This window comes from Crocodylus siamensis, chromosome 4 (genome assembly GCF_052110815.1).
Source record: "Crocodylus siamensis isolate JL-2025a chromosome 4, ASM5211081v1, whole genome shotgun sequence".
Classification (NCBI taxonomy): Eukaryota; Metazoa; Chordata; order Crocodylia; family Crocodylidae; genus Crocodylus; species Crocodylus siamensis.
The window spans coordinates 96,627,879-96,649,041 of record NC_143398.1 but is presented as its reverse complement, the minus strand read 5'-3'; the positions used below and the strand labels follow the sequence as shown (position 1 = coordinate 96,649,041).

General features: G+C 49.2%; 1 protein-coding gene across 2 annotated transcripts; it reads right to left on the bottom strand.

Annotated features, from left to right (window-relative positions):
- Window positions 1-2,933: 2,933 nt before the first annotated feature.
- Window positions 2,934-16,622, bottom strand: SOX10 (SRY-box transcription factor 10). 2 transcript variants are annotated; one of them, XM_090043053.1, is made up of 4 exons: window positions 16,453-16,622; window positions 15,000-15,457; window positions 5,976-6,241; window positions 2,934-5,464 (listed from the first exon to the last, which is right to left on the bottom strand). In XM_090043053.1, exons 2-4 carry the CDS (start codon window positions 15,407-15,409, stop codon window positions 4,752-4,754), a joined length of 1,389 nt encoding a protein of 462 aa, XP_089899179.1. In that variant the 5' UTR covers window positions 15,410-15,457; window positions 16,453-16,622; the 3' UTR covers window positions 2,934-4,751. The 2 variants fall into 2 exon arrangements, with proteins under 2 accessions (XP_089899179.1, XP_089899180.1); XM_090043054.1 differs by lacking the exon at window positions 16,453-16,622 and adding an exon at window positions 16,067-16,404.
- Window positions 16,623-21,163: the final 4,541 nt, after the last annotated feature.

Sequence of the window (21,163 nt, the reverse complement as noted above, 5' to 3'; positions counted from 1 at the left end):
AGCAGCCAGGGGTTGGAGTCGAGGAGACACCTCTGTTGCCTTCCAGGAGACAGACAGGCCTTTGTGCCCTGAAGCAGGTTGCTGTGGAAACCCCCAATTTCCTCTCTGATCAGGGCTGGCTCTGGGGGCTTCTCAGGAGTATCGTAGAGCAGCTCTCATCAAATCTACTATTGTTTCTCTGTTCCTGCCCCCCACTTCTTATCAATCACTGGGATCCCCTTTCAGTGGCACTGCCCCAGCAGGAAGTGCAGTCGCCGGCCTGAGTCCCCACCGACTGAGAACCTGCTCTGCAGCTATAGGTGTACTCTATGCTTTTACGCTGTATACAGCCGTCCCTGCCCATGCACTCCTTTTGATGCCCAAGCCATAGCCCTACCATGCTTGCCCTGACCTAAAGCATCACCATGAGTCCCTACAGGAACAAGAAGGGAGTGCATAATGTATTGAATAGGTTTGAACACTTGACTGCTTACAATTTCATGATGCTTACTGAGTTAAGTGACTTGCTGCTGAGACTTACTGACTTCTCATGGGATCATGCTTGGGGTGGGGGGATGTAGTGGTGGCCTTCACTGCCTCTCCAAGAGAAACTGTATGTATGTGCCAGCCTCCCTGTAGGCCAGGATTATTGCTGCTGCCTGTAGATTGCCCCCCGCCCCAACCTTTATACGTTTAAGAGCCCTTGCTCTGGGGGTAGAAAATTCCTCAGTGGTAAAGTGGCTAGGGCCTGATTCCAGCAACAAATGCGTTATTAAAGAAGGACCTTTGAGGTTATGAGGTTACACAGGCTGCCCTTGGCTACCGTCTGCTTATCCTTCAAATGAGGGACAATTTTTCGTCTGGGCTAGTATTGCAGACCCTGTGATTTTTAGAGCCAGATAAACTGAACCACCTTCATTCTGTGTGTATGTGTGCCCCCTTCATTCTGTCTGTGTACACGGTCTAACGTGCCCATCTTCCATAGTGGGTTAATATCTACCTACCTGTAAAATCATCATGCATCCCTACAGTGCATGTTGCCCATATTACTTCTATATGCACTTAGACTCAATACAGGCACCAGCCTACCTCCTCCTCTTTGTGTACGGGTATGAAACAGAGAGACGGATGGATTCTGAGACCAGTTATAAACACGAAATCTCTCTTGGCCAACTGATAGCTGAAGAGGGACACAGCTGCAAGCTGGCATGGGAAGAGTGTGGGCTCCAAGGTGTGCATGCCTTTTCTGTCCATGCCACCCTTGCCAAGAAAAGGTTAATCCACAGAGTGATGGCCTTCGGCCCTCTTCCCCCACCCCCCATGGAATCCTTTAATCACGTTGGCGCGGTGAAATTTCAGTCCTGAAATGGTGCCTTTGTGTGATCCTTTTGGCGTCCGCGATGGAGCGCGGGGGTCGTTTTCTCATCCCTTTTTTTTTAAATAGCCTCTTTGTTCCACGCCTGCTTCCACCCCCTGCCCCCCCACAGCAAGCCTTGCATCTGTATCAGATACGATTAAAGGGATAGGGAAGGACTCTGCGCCAACTCCTGCCTGGCTGCGGGGGGGGGGGAGGGGGGGTACTTAACCCCTTTGTTACCAGTGCACAAGCAAAGGGTGGGGGGTATTCTTAAGCCTGCTTCACCTGGGAGTGGGTGAAACAAGGCATCCCATTTCAGGAGCCATTAATTGTGTGGGAAGCTCATATGCTGAAACTCTTTATGTTCCTTGTAGAGCTACTGGAGGACATTTGTATTTAGTTTTCTTTCTCTGCCCTTGCTAGCTCTCTTTGCTCAACTACACAGCCCTTCCCCTTACCTGTTTTCCTCCCAACACTGCCAGAAGGTACCTTCTGATTGCCCATGCCTAGCATTGTCACAGTCCTGTTCCAGATCTTTCCCTGGTCAGTGTTTTGTAAGGAGATTATTTTCTCCTCTTCTCTAAATGGCTTCACCTGTTGCCCTAGTTCCCTTTCATTTTCATGCACTTAACTATCCAGTTCCACAGCTCTGTCTGTCCAGGTCTGTCTGAGTCATTTCAATAGGGGCTGTACTTGCCTGAAGCTTCTGAACTGATGGGGCCCTGCTAACAGGCCTAATCCAAAAGCTGCCATTGACTTCAACAGACTTTGGAGCTGATCCATAGTCTCCAGAGCACATGCTCACCCCCACCCATTAAGCTCCTGGTATCCACAAACCCACTAAGAAAACCTTGACTCTTCCTTTAAGAATTGTAGAAAATTAGGGCCTCCAGAAGTCCAATTCCCAAACATGGGGGAGGCTGTTCCCTACCTGTGCATGCTCTGGTCCTACCTTGTTATGAATGGCCTTGGGAGATTTTGTTCTTAAGTTGAGCCATGTCTGTCATACGTTATCCTTTCTGCCATCCTCAAATAGTTTTCCAAGCAGCTGTGTGTATGTGTAGGTGGCTCACAGAAGAAAGGAAGCTTGGGTTCCTGAGTTCATGCAGACAGGATCCATGCGTGTGGCCATTTGTGCCAACTAAGAGGTTAGATGGTATTGATAGTATTCTGGAAAATATACGTGCTCAGGGAGGGCTTCTTATAAGGAGATGACATGATCTAATGCCTAGAGCTGAGGACACAAAGATGAGAAGGAATAAAGAGGACTGAAGTTTCAGAAACTCACTACAGTGGGTAGGTGTTGGGAGGGGAGGGGAAGGGAGTGGTAACAAGGCTATAGTTAACAGCCTCTGACTGAATCCTAATTGGGGAATGTGATTAGAAGGGAAGGACTACTTACTAAAGAAATAAATACAGGCTGGAGAGACAGACATCTTGAGCAGTGCTATAAGTCACTCAGTGAATTCTGTTATGGTCCTTTCAGCAATGGGCATAAAAGAAACATGCACACGCAGGGTCTGTGTGACTTAGACACACCTTCCTCTTATTTAAGTGGAAGGGCAAGACATACATGAAAAAGGCAGAAAAATATTGATGCATGTAAATGAAACCTTTAAGTTTATTATTCCATACATTGAATGCAGAGTTAATGGTGCTAGGACAGCGCGGATTCTGAGGACAGGGAGATAGGGTGGGTGGGAAGGGAAGGTGCTACTCGCATAAATAAGAGAAAGAGGCAGTAATAGGTTACATGCGCACAGGGTGCAAACATACTACATGATCTTTTCAAACATCACATAGGACAAGTTGTCCATAGCTAAAGGCAAAGGTAAGGGTGCATAAGGGTCATCTCAGCAGTCTCAGTCAGAGGAGGAAAATGCTTGCATGGATTGCAGGCCTATGCTTTGTCAGTCTGTCCCATCTTCCCAAATCTACTTCTTGGCTAGGTCTCCCATGCTATATTTTGGCAGCCAGGTGGGGGGCATCATCTTCTCTCTCCCTGCCCCCTGCTTCCCCAGGTTAGAGCAGTCCTCATGCTACCTGGCACTGAAGCCACGCTGGTCCTGATGATGATTTGGAATGAGTCAACAGGTTGTCTTCAGCAGGGCAGCAAAGATGGAGACAAGGAGAAGGGGAACTGTCTGACTGTTGCTGATGGTTGCTTTCAATTGGAAAGCCAAAAAAAAAGGAGATGTCCATTTTCATTTCACTCATTTTTCTTCATACTCAGCCAACATTATGTGTTTTCCCCCATGAAGTACTGCAAGACTATCTTCCCAGGCCAAGTGAGGGTAGAACTGAGATGCTGGTCAACTGGGACAGGCAGTGAAGACACACAAGGGTGTGGGTGCAATTCAGCTTTTTTGTTTTTTCTTGTGTGGGGAGGGGAGGGGGAGCAGGGCTCAAGGTGATTGTTTTATCCAACTCTTTGTTTAGGCCAATAAGATTCCAGATGACAGTTATTGGTGCCATTATATCTTCATTTCCTATTCTTCCACATACCATGCAGGCACAAACACACAAGAGAAGAGCAAGCACTGGCTTTGGTGGCATATCTTTTGGGATATTACGGGAGGATGGAAAGTTTTAGAGGGGGCAAGGAAATGGCCAAAACAAAGGAGCAATACAAAATAATTATTGCAAAGGAGGATTTGGTCCCATCACCTTTGTGATCCATGGGTTCCTCCACACACAGGCACTTTGCAATATGAACAAGACAAGGCCCAATTGTGGGCTCCTGAGTCCAGTGCACTGCGTAGTCAAGTCTTAAAATCTCCATGTGGAAAAGAGAAGGTGGGATATGAGATGGATAGGGTGCATTTGTGAAAGTCAATGGGAAAGCAAGCGTAGGTTGGTCTTCCAACAGGGATCAAGATTCGTACATGTGCGAATCCTTGGCAGGAATCCTGCAAAACACTGAGCACAAGGAGGTCGGCCACACCGCCCCCACCTCTCCTCCCACAACATGTTTGCCAAAGGTGCCCGACCAGCCACCCTTCACCCACAGCAGGTGACAAAGAGTTGGCCATTGTGGTCTGTTGGAAATACTGGAGCAGTTTGAGGGAGTGGTAGGAAAGGGAAATATTGCTTATCTCACAGCCAAGGGCATGCACAATGAAACCCACCAGGACCAGTCGCTCCATGTCTAGAATCATCCTTATCTAGAAGGCCAAAAAAAGTTCTTTGCAAGCCAGTCAGTTGGCATGCGTGGAATTGAGAAGGAGAAAGGGCGAAAAACCTTCCTCGAGGCGGGTGAGCCAGCGATAGCTGGGGTCATGATGGGCACTTCTGGGTGCACAATGGGTTCTGGTGGATGGAGGACACTGAATGACCTCAGGGTTCGGAGGCTCTTCTGCCTGTGCTGATTCTTCGGATCCTTTCCGCTGCTGCTTCGGTCACTGTGCCCTGGTCCCTAGGGTCTGGAGAGAGTTGTATACACAGGCTGCTCCCAATGTGTGGGGCTATGGGACTGTGGCACGGAGGGTGCAGGGTCAGAGATGGCAGTGTATAGGGGACGTTGTGAGGGCCCCATATAGGAGAAGGCAGAGTATAAGCCAGAGGCTTGACTGGAATGACTATAGTAGGGTCCCGAAGGCTGGTGGTCAGGGTAGTCAAACTGGGGCCTGGAGATAGAAGGAAATGCTGAGCCATAGTGGGGGAGACTCAGAGATGTGTACGCTATCTGGGAGGTGGATGGCTGGTCAGTGTAATGACCTCCTGGGGCAGACCCCTCTGTTTTCACCTGTGCCTTGGAGTCCACCACCGATGATGTGGCAGCGGACAAGGAGACTCCATGCTGCTTGGAGATCCAGGCGGAGTGTCCACTGGCTGCAGCCAGAGCACTCCCCAGGCCATAGCCAGCAGCAGCTGCCGCATAGCCCCCAACATGGCCCGGGTGGCCAGCGTGTCCATTGGGTGGCAGGTACTGGTCAAACTCATTGACATCAAAGGTCTCCATATTGGACATCACTTCATGGCTGATCTCTCCAATATCCACATTGCCAAAGTCAATGTGAGGCTTCCCCCCTTCCCCTAAGGAGCGCCCTTCCCGCTTGGTGTCTGCTTTGCCAGCCTGCAGTTCTGTCTTTGGAGTGGTCGGCGGTGTGGGAGGTCCATGGCTCTGACCTGTGTGATGGAAACCAGTTGGGAGTGGGGAGGGAGAGAGAGAGAGAGAGAGAGAGAGAGAGAATGAGTGACCCCTTCATCATATAGTCCAAGCACAGTCTTCTAGGCAACCAAATAGTCAGCCTGCTACCTGAGGGAGCTCTGCTCCCAGCACTGCATAGATCCAGGACTGTCAGGCCTTTCTCAGAGCTCACTGTGCCTTGCCAAGACCTTGGTAGAGGCACAAGAGGGGAGGAGATAGCCGGCCACAGCCCAAATTGCAATTGCATGTATAAAGTCCTTAGGGTTGATTTCCTTTTGACCTCTGGGAGGGTTACACCTGTGGAGTGCAGGCGCCTGCCCCCACCATGCTGGTGACAGTGGGTCAGGGCCAAGTACTGGACCCCAGGAGAAGGTTTGGTTCACACAGGAGTGCTCCACAATCTTATAGGAGGCCTTGATTCTTCAGGTGGCCAGGGGAGAGGATGAGCCAGTAGTCACCTGCTTGCTTAGCTGCATAGATGGAACTAACCTGAGGAGTGTTCGGGGTGCCCATCAGACATGGGGGATCCTTCCCCAGGATGCCTGTGATCCAGGTGGGCGTTCTTATAGTGGGCCTGGATAGCTGCAGCCCCGCCGGCTTCTCCCTCGGCTTGGCCTTCACCCTCACCCTGGGTGGCCTTGCCATTCTTCCGTCGGCGTGGCTGGTACTTGTAGTCAGGGTGGTCCTTCTTGTGCTGCATCCTCAACCTCTCTGCCTCTTCGATAAAAGGCCGCTTGTCGCTTTCATTCAGTAGCCTAAAGAGCCCAGGGGTGGGAGTGAGACAGAGGGGAGGGGGCAGGTGTGTCAAAAAAATTGTAAGGCAACATGTACATGGCAAGTTAATATATAAATCAGGCCACCAGAGACCCTCCCCATTTAGGAAACACCAAAAAGCAATAGGAAGGGCAGAAGAGCAGTTAAGTGGAACTGGGAAAGCTTCATCCTCTGTATTTGTTGTTAATTATTACGTCCTGTACCCGGTACTGAGCACTATACCCATGCAGTGGAAAACCTGGGCGTTCCCCAGTGATGTGACTGTCTGCAGCCTGAATAAGTAGGGCTGTGCGAAACGGCACCGTTCCATTTCAACTTGCGTTTCAACGTTTCAACAGAACAGCATTTTGTTTTGAATTTTGTTTTGGTTCGAAACTGCTCTTCCATTTCGTTTCATCAAAACAGTTTTGCTGTTTCAATGCTGTTCCGATGTTTCGCCCATAGGCTTTAATGGGGAAGCTCAAAACAGCCTATAACTTTGTCATTTCTGGCCTGATTTGGATGAAACTTGCAGGAATGTTAGCCCCTTTGGAGGGCATGAAGTCTGCCACATTTTAAGGAGGTATTTGGAGGGGTTTCAGGGAACTGCACCTCAAATTCTTGAAAACAAAAAACTCATGTCACATATATGTGTTAAGCCACAGCAGGGTCAAAACTGCAGGCTTGCTAACCCCTGCTGAGGCTACGAAGCCTGGCAGCTTTCAAGGAGATAGGTGCAGGGGTTTTGAGGGAAACTCCACCTCAAGCTGTGAGCCAAGCAAAACTCGTGACATGGGTGACACTGTGTATGTGTTAAGGCACAGTAGGGTGAAAGCTTCAGGCCTGCTAGCCCTTGCTGAGGACCACAAAACTTGCCAGCTGCCAAGGAGATCAGGTGCAGGATCTTCTGGGTTCTGGGGCCCTGCGCCTCTGGCTGCTGACAGGCAAAACTCGTGACATGGGTGCTTGTGGGACTGTGTCTGTCTTGGGGCACAGGGGGGGTGAAAACTGCAAGCATGCTAGACCCTGCTGCGGCCACGAAGCCTGCCAGCTGTCAAGGAGATCAGTGCAGGAGTCTGGGGCCTGCACCTATAGCTGCTGACAGGCAACACTCATTACATGGGTAGGTGACACTGTGTGTGTGTTAAGATGTGCCCTCACTCAACGGACACCAAGGCAGAAAGCAGGGCAGTTCAAACAATGCTTCCTTCTATGCGGTTTTTCCATCCCTCCCCCAGAGCACTGGGATTGGAAGGGACCTCAAGGATGGGTGACAGTCACTGCCAACTACACAGTCAATATGAGAGCACTCCTTCCCCCCTCTCCCCCTTCTCCCTCTCTCACCTTACTTTAGTTTCCCTGCAGACAAGCCAAGCTTGAGCTTCGAAAACTCAAAATATTTTGAAAATTTCGAAATGTTTTGACCTGCCTCATTTTGTTTCGAGGCTGTTTTGGAGCTCTCTGTTTCATTTCAATCTTCACTGTTTTGAGCTCAAAATGAGTTGAAACAGTATCAAAACAAAACTGCCTGTAAAATTTTGCACAGCCTGACAAATAAGTTCCCTTCCTCCAGTTCCACATTTAATTTATCCTCTAAGGCAAGTACAATTGTACTGTGGTAACAGAGATCAAAGCAGGGCTTCACAGTTACCAAGGAGGCCATGCACATGTGTGACCACTAGGAATATCCTTCCAAAAGGAGATAGCAAATCCTCATGACTCACAATGGGCTTGGTCATGTATTTTTCTCTCTCTCTGAAACAAACTTCTCCCGGTCGCCCTTGTTCTGGCATTCCTGTGTTGCAGCACAACTTTCTTCCTTTGTGCCGTGTGACCGGTTCTGCTCTAGCAACATGAACAGTTGCTAGCACTGAATGGTTAAGCTACACCATGCCTCTGGTATTGGGTGCCAGCTTGCTGCCCCTCTGAGCATCATGGCTCAGCTCATCCTAGGACCGAGTTAGAAAAGATGTTGCAGCAAAACCAGCTCATCTTATTTTTCTCCCTGCTTTCAATGCTCTTGCTCCCACAACCATTCCCTTCCACCTCCCCTCCCATGGGACCGGTGTGATTCCTGTAGCAAAGACTTGAGAGCCGCCATTAGAAACAGAAATTGGATGTAGATGAGCTTTGGCTAAAAGGCACTAAGATCATTCCCTGTTTTCCTGTCAAATCAATGGCTGCTCTAGTTAAGGCAGGAACTCCAAGGAACTCATGTCACGTGAGCAGAACCACTGCGGAGGATGTAAGAACAGAGCAGGCCTGTGGCCTAAACCATTTATTTTTACATCTGAAAATACTTAATCTGTTTCCGTGCTTCTTTTTTGAAATGCTCATGTGACTCCCCTCACCCCAATCCCCACCGCGAGCATCCTGGGTATCAGTCAGATTCCAGAATCGGTGCTAGGAGGGGTGAGGCTGGTTTTCTGGGGGCTTCAGCGCTCAGGGGCTGCAGAACTCGCAGAAGCAAAACAAATGACCAAAAACTGGGCTGGACTCTGGGGTTTAACCAAATACTAGAGGGGATTCTCTGTTCCCCTTGAAGCGCTAGAGCTCTCTCATCACTAATCTCATCACACAGGTATTGCCCTTCGCAGAGCAGAGGATCCACAAGCAAGAATGGGCCTGAACAACCGAGGAGGAGCAGGAGTCATGGTTCCAGGGTGTTGCTTGCAGAGATAGCGAAGAAATCTGTAAAATGTATAGCAAGTACCAACTGGCTTCTAAGCACCCCTTCTCACTCCTCTTCCTCCCCAACCCCCACCAGCCAGTAGCTAGAGGGTGTGACCTCCTCTGGAGCCTCCTAAGGTGCTGACCTAGGTTCACACCGGGCAGCTCCAAGTAGGTCATGGCCACACACTGCATTCCACCACTGCCTTAATCCAGGAGATTAAAACAACTCAGTCCTTGGGCCCAGCACCAGCTTTCCTGCCTCCCTCTCACTGCCACACACCACACGTGCACGTCCCGAAGGGCTTTAATCCCCCACCCCAAGTCGCTCCAAACACGGGCCTCCCTTAGGTCAAATCAGGCATGCTTTCAAACCCTGCAACACTCGTATCCCCCATTGTCTCCAGGGAGTGAGATACTGAGCCTCGAACTCAGATGTGACCCTGAGAAGCACCGGTCCTTCCAGGACACCCCGTCTTCACTGGCTACTGAGTGGGGGAGCAAGAGGCCAACTTTCCATCCTGAACATACAGCACACGAATGACTAGGGAACCAGGCCCGGACTCCTCAGCGCTCCCAGCGCCTTCTATCCCAGAGGACTAGGACTGGGGCTTGAAAGCATGTGTCCTTGCACAGGATGCCCTGCTAGTCCTGGGGTTGGGGAGAGGCCGGCACTCCACCCAGCCAGCCTTTACTTGTGGGAGCTGCCAAGAACACCGAACCAAGACTGCCAATGGAGACCAGCAACGGAGGCAGAAATGGAGATTTCCAACCTCTTTTCACAGACGGGCTTTGTCTGAGAACTCCCTGTGCTGTGAGGAGCAGGAAATGCCCCATCCCAGCTGGGTTCCCTGAGCTACACCCCCCCAGCATCCCAAAGCATTGCAGCCATCAGGGTGGCAAAAACAAATCTGCTCCCCACACCTTTGCCTTCTCCCTCTCTGTCTCCCGGCTGCCTCTGCCCACCCTCCCAGGATCAGAGCTCAAATCGGCTTTAGCAAAGTGAAACTGGTGTGAGCAGGCAAAGGCCAGGAGATTTGGGGGATTTAGATTTCACTTGCTTCCTGCCCCAGCAGCCCCCAATCTCTTCAGTCTCTAATGCAATGGAATCTTGCACAGGCAGCGAAGGGAAGGGGTCAAGGAGCAAAGCCCATGGGCTTAAGTGGGTCTTAACAGCCCTCTCCCCACAGCAGGGAATGCTTGGCACAGACCCACGGCAGGGCAGTGGGAGAAAGGGACCCAGCAGACACCTCTATTTGGGAAGGAAGAGAGAACCTCTGACTGCCCCTTTATTCTTTCCTCTCTCCTTTTGCCTGGGGGGTTGTGCTGCATGGCGGGGAGGGACCCAAGCCCACCTTCTGGCAGGGCCGGCGGCTGACTGAGTGGGCTGAGGCATGGCCTTTCCACTTCATCTGCAGTTGCTGATGAGTCAGGGTGGTGTGAGGGCCCCAGTTACCCCATGCTGATGCAGTGCACCAGCAAGGGGAGGACTGACTTGGAAGAGATGAACAGCCAGGGGGTATCACATCCCAGATCTGTCAGGCTGACCCTGTTCTCTGGGCCCACAGCCCAGCTGAGGCAAGGCGTGGGGAAAGGTTCTGCTGCCATCCACATACCGAGATCCCTTCACCCCACATTCAGCTTTTTACTGTGCACTTCCACCCCATGCCTGTTTGTATTTTGGCCTCGGAGATGGTTCCGGCTGGCATTTTGGCTACTATTCATGCCGACATTTTCAATGCTCGTTATGTCAGGCTCCATTTGAGAACTGTTCCCTGTGCTGTGAGGAGCAGGAAGCGCCCCACCCCAGCTGAGGAAAGCAGCCAAGGAAAGCCTGTGGGCCTGTGCAGAAGCTTGCTGTCCTGTCTTTTCAGTGTATTCGATTCCTGATCTGTTTCTCCAGTTGTTGGCGGGGAGGAATTCCTTCTTTCTGCAATCACACACACACAGCTGTCCCAGTGCTTGGGAAAGCAGAGAGAAGTTAGTGAGCATAGAAAGCTGGCATTATCTATGGGTGCGCCACTGTCCCTATGGCCATAGACAGGTCCACAAAAGCGCACGCGCACTTGGATAGTTTAATAAAGTGAGCACCTGGGATGGCTCCTTGACAACAGTCCCCAAGTGCTTTCTTCTTCCCTTGCATGCCAGTGCCAGATTTGGGAAAGGAGATCTTCATCTGGGGGTAAAGGGACTCAGTACCAAAATGACTGCCCTTTCCACTGCCATGGTATCCCTCTCTCATTTCCTGGGACTTGGACATAGCTCTGCCAAAGCACCTCACTCCTGCCTTCTATCACCCCCTGCTCCTGTCCAGCTCAGCCAATGCACCTCACTGCTGATTAGGCACTGCATCCATTGCAGCATGCTGTGGATCACGGGTTCCCTCTCCGTCTCACCCCACGGGCATTCAGGAGGCTGGCTGGAATCTGGTCCAGCAGGTGGCACCCTACTGTCATGACCATCATGGTCTCCATTGCTCTACCAGCTGCAGCAAGAGTCTAGCATCTTACATGGACCATGCTGTTTCTCTTTGTTGCTCCCCAAAGGGTGGGTCTCCTCATTCTAATCCTCTCCTAAACTGAATGGGTTTGGGGGCAACGTGTCAGAGAGTTTTGTCTTCAGCTTCTCCCCTAGAGGAACATTTGTCTACACAGCACTGATGCAATTTGACAGAGTCAGCTGCCTCCATGACTTGCCTCCACCTCCCTGTTGGCTTCCTTCTGTCTCCTACAGAATGGCACCTTTCATACCCTGCAGATCCCAAGTGCATTACGCAGAGCTGGGTCAGTACCCAGCAGCACAGTGGCAGCATGAGCGACTGTAAAAGCTGCCCTGGGCTCAGCGGTTTCTTGCCTACTGCAACAAGAGGGATTAGACTCCACTTTATAGAAAGAACAGTGTTGGGTGGGACTTGGGGCTTCTTTCTCAACCTAGTAGACTCTTTTCAGAAAGATCTCTTTTAACTCAGAGGCAGCGTCCTCTACCAGACTCACTAGAGAGAGGTAAAAATGCGCTCAGGTTAACATTACCTTTGAACGATCTCTGTATTTTCCAACTCACCGAGGGTAGATGTCTATCTTTCTGCCTTTGGTATATCTAATGCACCTGTTACCATAGTACCAAAGCACTGATATAAGATAAGATCAACCAACATTTAGCCTGGATTCTCAAATGCAACCAGTGATTTGAGGTATCCAGCTTAGAGGTACATCTTGCAGGGGTCTGATTTTCAGGCATCTCTAGTTGGGTACTAGCCCCTTTTGCAACTCTGGGCTTTTGAGACATACTTCTTATCTTCTGTCAGTATGTAGATGCTATGGTAATGAGTGCATTAGAAATACTCAAGACAGATATAGTCTGGAATGTGGGACGGGAAGTTACCCAAAGGGTGGTGGTCTGGCTGGACATTGGCCATAGGGACTGCGTGGTATGCTGCAGAGGTCAAGCAGACTTTCTGAGCCAGTGGTAAATTTTCGGTGGGCCAGTTGAATTCTTGGGTGATGTCCCATGGTGTTGCAGTTTCCTTCTTTTCCCCGCAACACTAACACAGATGCCAGTGCCAGAGGTCAATCCCGCTCCTACAAAGAGCTCCCAGCTTGTCCTACTGCACCATGCAGAGAGGTTAGAACACCTCCTAAGGTAATAGGCTTCCTGCTAGTTCATCAGCAAAGGTAAAGCCAAGAGCAGATATGGGGGTTTACACTTATTGAAAAATACAGCACTGCTCAGTATTTACATTCCCTGATCCTGCCACCTCCTTTGCACAACAGATCCCTGATTGTACACACAGCCTTGTAGACTTCCATGGGGCTCTGCTCTCTACCTGCAGGGTCAAGGCTTAAGAAACTCTGTTTCTCAATAATGTTAGGACAGTGGATAAGATCTCTTGAAACAGAATACTGCAGCATTGTGGGGGTGGATATTAATGAACAACTCATCATCAGGCAGATCTGGACAGCAGAATGCTATGGGCTCTGTTAATGTTAATGCATAAACTGCAGTGCTAGGTCTTTAAGCTAGAATCATAAAGAAATGTACTTCTGAAAGTCAAAATAGTACTGTTCTTCCAAAATAAAACAAAGCACGGGAGTGAAAGGTGGGGAGGGGACGGGATTTGGAGGAGCTAGGAAGGAATGGCATGGAGCACTTATGGGAACTTAATAAAGTACAGACAAGAGAAACTAATCAGAAGGGGCAAAGGGGAAATAGAAGGGAACCGCTCCTCAAAGTAGAAGAATATGCAACATGAAGGATAAAGGTTCAGGGTGGTTGATCTGCTCCTACGTTCTTAGAAAGGAGGCATCAGAGGTTAGTGAAAGGAAAATGAAATAGCAACAGCGTCTGGTATAATATCCAATGGTTGAGCATGAGGGTGGACTAATCATAAAAAAAGGGAAAGGCAAAGGGAGGGTGAAGTGAGAGAAGCGGGTAGGAATACCCAGACATGAAAATCATGTTTGAGGCCTACCATGCTTCTTTGCTTTAATTCTCCAAGGAAATCATTTTGCTCAAGTTGCATTAAAGGCAAAGGGATTTGAGTAAACTGCTTGATGTGATTAAGAGGAAAACTAATGCCTAAGGGTTAGATTTTCCCCCACAGAATAATTTGCTTGAAGTCAATGGGAGAACTGGGCACCAGTTGATGAGGAGGGTGGGGCTTGCCTCTTTCTTAAATGTCTCCAGTCTCCACTGCAGTTCTTGTTCGCCGTCTCCCACCCCGCCCAGCAGGTGAGGATCTCACTCAGGGGAGGGATGGGTATGAAAGGGGATCTGTTTCAGTTTCTGGAAATCCAAGGCTATTCACACAGGGTGGATGGTCTCAATTCACGTTGGTTCGCACAAGGCAGGGAAGCGATGGTGCTGGGAAGGGGTGCGTCTCAGAAAAGCAGGATGGGGGAGGGAAGCATTTATAATCACTTTCTTGAGTTATTAATGGAAAACATCATGCAGAAAATAAGCAGAATTTTAGGCTTCATGTCACATGGGTATTACACATTCCCCCACCCCAGTCTCTCAGCCCAGCCCATTGGTCTCAATGGGGCTGGCCTCACTTAGGGATGGGTAGATGGGGAAAGGACCCACAAAAATGATGAGTTAACCTGAAATGGGAATGGATATTAGTGTGGGTCTCACGGGTAGTATGTGTGAACATGTTGGGATAAAGGAAGTGGGCACGTGTATGTAAGGCGGGTGGGGAAAGCCAGTGCCGTTTTATGTCAGCGCACTACCAAGGTAGTCACTGGGTTGCTGGTATTTCTTGAATGCCGCAGGCTTGGAAACAAAGCCCCAGCAATCTGATCCACCATGAAACGCTTCAGCCAGAAGAAGCTGTGCAGAGTGAGGTATGGTGGACGTACTGGGGGCACAAGAAGGGGGCACCATGTGACCTCCTTTTTGAACAATATCTTAGCATGGACTCATTCCTCTCTCTGTCCCCTAGCTTCCATCACCTTACTCTGGGGACAGTGGATTCTTGTCCCATGCCAGGATGCATGTGTGGTCCCCCTCCTGTATACTGAATCTATGCTTCCCATTTTGTACATTGACACTATCCTGAGAGCAGTCCAGAGTCCCCAGCTAGCCGGGCCTGTGGCTGGCCAGAAAAGAAAGTGCTTCAGGGGAGTGACTGGGTTCTCACTGCCTGACTATTCTGCACCCTCTCCTTTGCTGTAACCAGGATTCCAGCTATACTCGAGCAGTGTGGATGCATGCTGTCTCTGAGACCAGGGTCCAAATATACCTAAGGATATCACAAGTGAAATGAATTTGATGGGGATGGGGCTTGAGGAATGGGGCCTATTTTACCTTGCTGGTTATCTGTTTGCCAGTAGCAGAGGCCACCGCAGGTTGGGAATGAGGGGCATTGATAGAGTTTTGCAGAGGAAGCCCCTGCTATATTTGAGCCTAAGGACCACTGTCAGTTCCTCACTTCCCTGATTACTTTGCTTTCCCCAGTTTCCCATGATGTTCCCCCTTGAGGAAGCAATTCCCTTTTAACGATGCCTTCTTAATCTCATTCTGCTTCCAGCCTTCAGCTCGGCATCCAGTCCACTCCACATTGCCACTGGCCCTCACCCAATTTTCTCTTACCTCCAGAGCTTCCCGAGGGTCTTACTGAGCTCTGCATTGTGGAGGTGAGGGTATTGGTCAGCCAATTTCCTCCGAGCAGCCTGTGCCCACACCATGAAGGCATTCATGGGACGCTTGACATGTGGTTTGCTCTTGTTGCTCCCGTTAACCCGTACAGGCATGGGCACCAGGGTCCAGTCATAGCCACTCAGCACCTGGCTCACTGCCTCCCGAATGCACACGGGGAACTTATCGTCGTCCACCTCTGAGTCTTGCTGCTCCTTCTTGACCTTCCCCATCTCTCCACTCCCCGGGCTGGTGAGATGAGAGGTGGCATCTGATGTCATGGAAGGTCCCGGCGAGAGGCAGTGATGGTCTTCAGAGCCCACTGGGCTCATTTCCACTTCTGAAAGGTCTTGGTCATCTGTCATTATTTCTCTTGCTCTTGCTCTCCCTTTCTCCTCAATACTGTCTTCCCTCTAGGGAAAAAATGGAAAAGAAAACACTGAAACTAAAAGGACACAAACCTACCCCAATAACTGACCATGAGATGGGAGACACTCGATACAGCAAAGTAAAGGAGCTGCCATGTGCACCAGAAAAACCATGATTGCATGGGGGTGGGAGTAGGGAAGCCTGGTTAACTGGAAGTGCGATTGAGGAGATTTTGGAAGGCAAAAGGAGAGCTCAAGGAGCAGTGAACCCCCTTCTGTGATGATAAGTCCAATGGGAGCTGGGGACAAGAGGGGAGAGGGTGGGAGAACTGGGAAAAGAATTGTTCCTGGGAGTGACACTTTTTATTTAAAACTTGCCTTGAAATTCTCAGGAAAAGCAAAGAGGAGGAAAAATTTGTGGCTTGGGTGCTAATAAACAGGAACAAAAATGTCACCCATTCCAGGGAAAGTTTAGCAAAAGTCTCTGAAGAAGCAAACCCTAAGTGCACCCTGGAGTCGTCACACAGGGAATCTGATGCAGGCTTGAAGAAGGTGTCCGTGGGGAGAAGCCCCATTTCCCCTGCCCCTTCTCTCATTTGTTTGTAATTAAAAGTACACAGTCACCCCCCACACATGCATTATTCATATACCTACACATATTTCAAGAATCTGAAAAAAATCCTAGGCTGTGACTTGTTCCTTTCAGACATGCAGTTTCTCTTTTTCTCTCTTTCCCCACAGTTCCCCCTGAAAGTCTCTGCCATCACACAACAGTTTTCCCACCTCAAGAAAGAAATGCTAAATGAAAAAAAAAAAGCCCCTTCCAAAACTGGATAGAAAAAATGTGTCTCTCCTCCCCCCAGGGTTAGTTGAGAAAGGAGTCAGTGCAGATCAGGGGTTGTTATCCCTCCAATGAAGCACTTTTAGAGGGAGACGAGGACCTTTCCTGAAGAAACTCAGAAAGCCACAGAAAGTAGAGGGGAAAAAAGAGAGAGAGAGAGAGTGTGTGTATGAGATTGTGTTCAGGTAGGAAAACTTACGTTGGCCGGTCTGTCTGGCAAATCCTGAGAGGGCTGTAATTTGTATCCCAATAGCCCCTCTGTTCTCCTCTCCAAGCCCTGGCGGCTTACAGGAGCTCTGCGCAGAGGAGACTCTTAGACGAGTGCCATTCCTAGAGGGAGGCTTGGTTTTTACTAATACCCAGGCTGGATGTCTCTCTAACTGGCTTGCTGCTTAGCACTGGGGGAGGGAAGGGCAGAAGGTGGAGCTAAGCAGTCTTTATAGCCAGAATACATTCATTTGATGCAGGCAGGGAGGGGACATTGACAGAGCCCCCCAATCCTAACTCAAGCACACACAGTTCACATGCCCAAAATCAGGCTTCTCCAGGGAAACTGTAAAAAATGTATTACTAGTACTACTACTAGTACTCCTATTGGGGAATTAAAATAAAGCATTCCTCTGGTCACTGGGCACAGGTAGGGTGAACTCCCCATTGTCATGCAGGAAGACAGGATTTGTGTCCCTGGCCAGTCTCTCTGCCTCATTCGGCAGGTTTTGTTCCAAGGGCCAAATCTGCTGCACGAGAAATTGGTTGGGAATCCATGGCTTCTAGTTCTTGTCACCGTTGTTTGCTGCTCCCAGTCAGAAGGCTGGCACTTCCTGGGGATGGTGAGTCCTAGAAATAATGCAGGGTTGAAGGATCAATATTTAATGGCCCTACAGTAGGCAGCAGTTTGCTTCCTTTCGTGCGTTATTGTGTCCACCAGAGATGTGTCACAACACAGCCATACTTCTGGGGAAGCAGGAGTGTTTCGTGTCATTCAAACACCCAGGCTCTGGCCCCTTACCAAGAAGGGCTGAATTAATCCTAAAGATTTGTGGGTGGAAGCATGGGGCGTGACATGGGTCCATTAGGAAAGAGGGGGATTCTCAGGGTTTCCAGGGAACACACACTTTCTTTCTCTCTCTCTTTCCCTTTCACACACACCCAAACATGCTGGGATGTAAAAGTAACTCTAGAGCTCGGTGGATTAGGATGTTTTGCATTGTGTGCTTTATTTTCTATTGTGATTATTTTCCTTCCCAGAATTCTTTACTAGCTGGGGTCTTAACATCACTTCCTCTCTCACCCTTGCTGGTGAAGAACAGCATATCCATTCAAGGTTCCCCACTGAAAAGTTGGCAGGGACTGACCATCCCATGGGCTCTAGATGTTACGAATTAGGACCAACATACAACTCTAGGCACCAAGTTTGTAAGTGAAGAGCCAACTTGGAAATGCTTCAGTGTCAGGCCAGAAATACGGAGAGGAGAGACCCAGGGAAATTGTTTCATCAAGGGAGGTCCAAGCTGAGCCAGTGGAGCAGGACTTGATTCATTAGAACATGCAATGATGGAAGGAGGGAGCAAATAATGGATAGGGTCTCATTAAGAGCCAAGGAAACAACCCCACTGAGTTACAATTTCCAGAGCAAACCTAGGGTTGACACCTTTGAAAGTGGTGCCTGCCTGCCTGTTTTCCCTACACAGTTATGGATCACTTTTTTGCTTCCTGCCTCTCCGTGTGGTGAGGGCCCAAGGGAGATAAATGCTATGGTAAGGAATGGGGGCTGAAGCTACAGGACAGCACTAAGGGGACCTGCTTTAAGCTCAACTAGAAGCTTATTGGAAGCTTAATGAGACCAGTGTAAGTGAGAACAGGGATGTGGTCTTCCTGGTGCTGATGGTAAGTGCAGGTTACAGTGGTGGCAGTGGCATCAAATACCTGTCCATACGTGATATACCAGGTGTGTGAAAAGGTGTAAAGGGCACCAAATAAACCCCTGTCCAAAGGGCCAACTTTGACCTTTCCTACATCCTCAAGCAGTGTCCATGTCTCTCTGAGACAAAGACCCAAGACACGGGTCTAGTGTTCCCTTCTCCCAAGCAAGCAATCAAAGCATCTTCCCTTTGAATATTGTCTCCTCTTCCCTTTGAAGAGTAAGGAATATAAGTCTCACACACATGCACACAAATTCCTCATGGAGATCTCAGTGGAGAAATTTTGAGGCCCTCGTTTCTACATATAAGCAATGCTGCAGGGCTGGTTTGGTGAATCCTGGGCCATCACACAGACGAGCTCTCTCTGGTCTGTGGGAAGAATTCCCACTGGTGTGGCAGGAATTTTTTTGGCATGCTGAACCTCTGTGCCTTGCAGTTTCCATGGTCTACTAAAACTCTCTGCAGGAAAAATACATTGGGGGGGGCGGGGCAGGTCACTTCTTCCCAAGAGCCCAAATGATCATCACTGAGTATGAGATGCAGCATCACTGTATCATCCAGGCTGCTGAACTCAGCACATCTTCCCTGGCTAGCAAGGTTTATCACGAGTCTGACAGGAGCCTCTGTATGGATGCAGGAATCTTCATGGAGGAGAGGAACTGCCTGAGGGAGGGGGAAGGGGTCGTCTCCTGGTCCCACTGGGAGATAGCCACGACTAAGAAACACTGGCCCAATTGTTTCCCCTCTGAGGCTAATATCCAACCTGGGATGGGGGGGAAGGGCAAAGCAGGATACAATAAGAAGGGGGTGTTCATTTTCCCTCCCTCCAGGTGCAGGTTCTTGCTGGCCTCATGAGAAAGAGAGAAGAGCGGGGGATGTTTTTTCCAGGAATGGGATTACAGAGTCCCAATAGCCCAGTGGCAAGGCATCAGTTGACTGAAACCTCTGCTATAAGTGAGGTCGAGAGTCAACAACAAAGGGACTTGCTTGAGCAAAGTGCCTGACAAGACACAGGACTTCAGGGTGTCCTACACCCTTTTTGGCACATTAACCAAAATGTCCAGGGTCCTCTATGTTGGCCCTAAGAAGAAAAAAAATGGTGCTTAAATCTGATGGAAAGGCAGAGCTGGAGATCACATCTCTTCCGCACTTGCCCAACAATGTGGGATAGAGAACACAAAATGACAGTTCCCAGTGGTGGGATAAAGAAGCCAAACCACAGTGACACTATTAGTATGAGGCACAGAGTTTGTAGTTCCAGTGTTAGTACTTGATGTTTGGTAGCCTATAAGAGCATTTGTTATGGCCCAGGATCTCCTGCACAAGCACAGAAGAAAACAGCAGTCCCTGCCTTTACCTTGTGGTGGAATCGATGTGCCCCTGTCATGGAGCAAAGTCAAGGTAGCCTGATCAAATCCACACACGTTGGTCTTTCTGAGAAGAGCTCTAAGTAGCTTTTACCAAAATGCCGTGTCAATGGCTTTTCACAATTAACTGGGAAAGAGGGTGTTTTTCTTCTTTCCTTCTTACTCCATTCCCACCCTAATTTTTCTCTTTCTCTTCATCATCTCTTTTGATCCTTTCCTCTTTTCGGTGTCCAGTTTCAGTTCCCCAAGTGTTCCTTAGAAACTGGAGTAGGAGCACAGGTGTTTAAGGTGTTTTCTAAGCATTTTCTAACCCTTTTCAGCCTAATTTTCTATCCTGGTAACATTTCCTGGTAATATGGCTGTGGGTGGTCAACAGGGATTTCTCTCTATCATTATATGGTGCCTTCTATATCACTGAGATGATGGGACATCGAGTGAGGGAAGAACAGCGACCATTTCTCTACTCCAGAGTCACTGCTGGCAACAACTTTCTATCTACTGAATAAAGATGTTACCTCTTTGAGCACTTCTCTAAGACTAAGAAACCTCCCAGATCCATTATTAGCCACCCATCTGAATATATTTCAGCAAGGATCTTTATAAGGGTGAGGGCCAGTTGGATCCTTTCAGGTTGGCAGGTATTAGTACAGCAATCTGCCTAAAGCAAATTCCACCTCTTTTTCACAGCTGAATAGTATTTAGCCCATTATATCTGTACAGCTCTGATCCTCAGTCTCCTCCACACTAGCATAGTTGGTTCACTGGCATGGGACTTTGGAGACCTTGCTCTTTCACGGACTTCTAGCATGACCGTGGGCAAGTCCTTTTCTCTGTGCCTCATTTCCCCACTGGCAGAAGGAGAGATAGTAGCACTTCCCAGCCTCATATAGGTGCTGGGAAGGGAGTGACACCAAAGACAGTGAGGTGCCCTTGTACCATAGTAGCAGGGGTCATAAAAGTGCTTGAGATAAATACCTTCCAACCAGTGAGCTCTTAAGACTGAGGGAGCTTCTGAATATCAAGCGCCTGGCTCACACATTCAGTGATTCCTTTACAATTCTCTCTCTAAGCCTGGGGTCCCCCCTGCAGACCCAGTTCCAGGTCACCACACACACACACATCCCATTGTGACTATATAGATGTATTTTATTTGGGAGCTCTGCATAACCACCTGTAAGTTGCAGCTGTGGTAGCTTGGCTATTCCAGGACTTATGCCTGTGACAGTAAATGACACCCTCACTCTGTGGTCTGTGCTGGCTGCCCGTTCTCTGGTGAGAGTGTACTGTGGTTGTTATTATTGCAGATAAAGCACTAAATAATATAGAGCTGGCCTGTTGATGGGGCTTCTGACAATGCATGTGCACGTGCAGCATCACTGTGACATGCTCCCCTGCTCCCATCTTGCCATCTTACCAAATCCTCTGTGCCCTAGGAAATCCTATAAGAGACCCACATAGCACTCCAGGCTCCTATGACTTCCAGCCCCCCTGCAAGAGAGTAAAATTGGTCATCAACACAGATCCTGCTTTTAGCCAAGCATTAAGGAGCAAAACAGAGGAAAAGATTTGAACCATGAGCAAGCAGGGTGAATCACCATAAGGAGCAATATTAAGGCAAGAT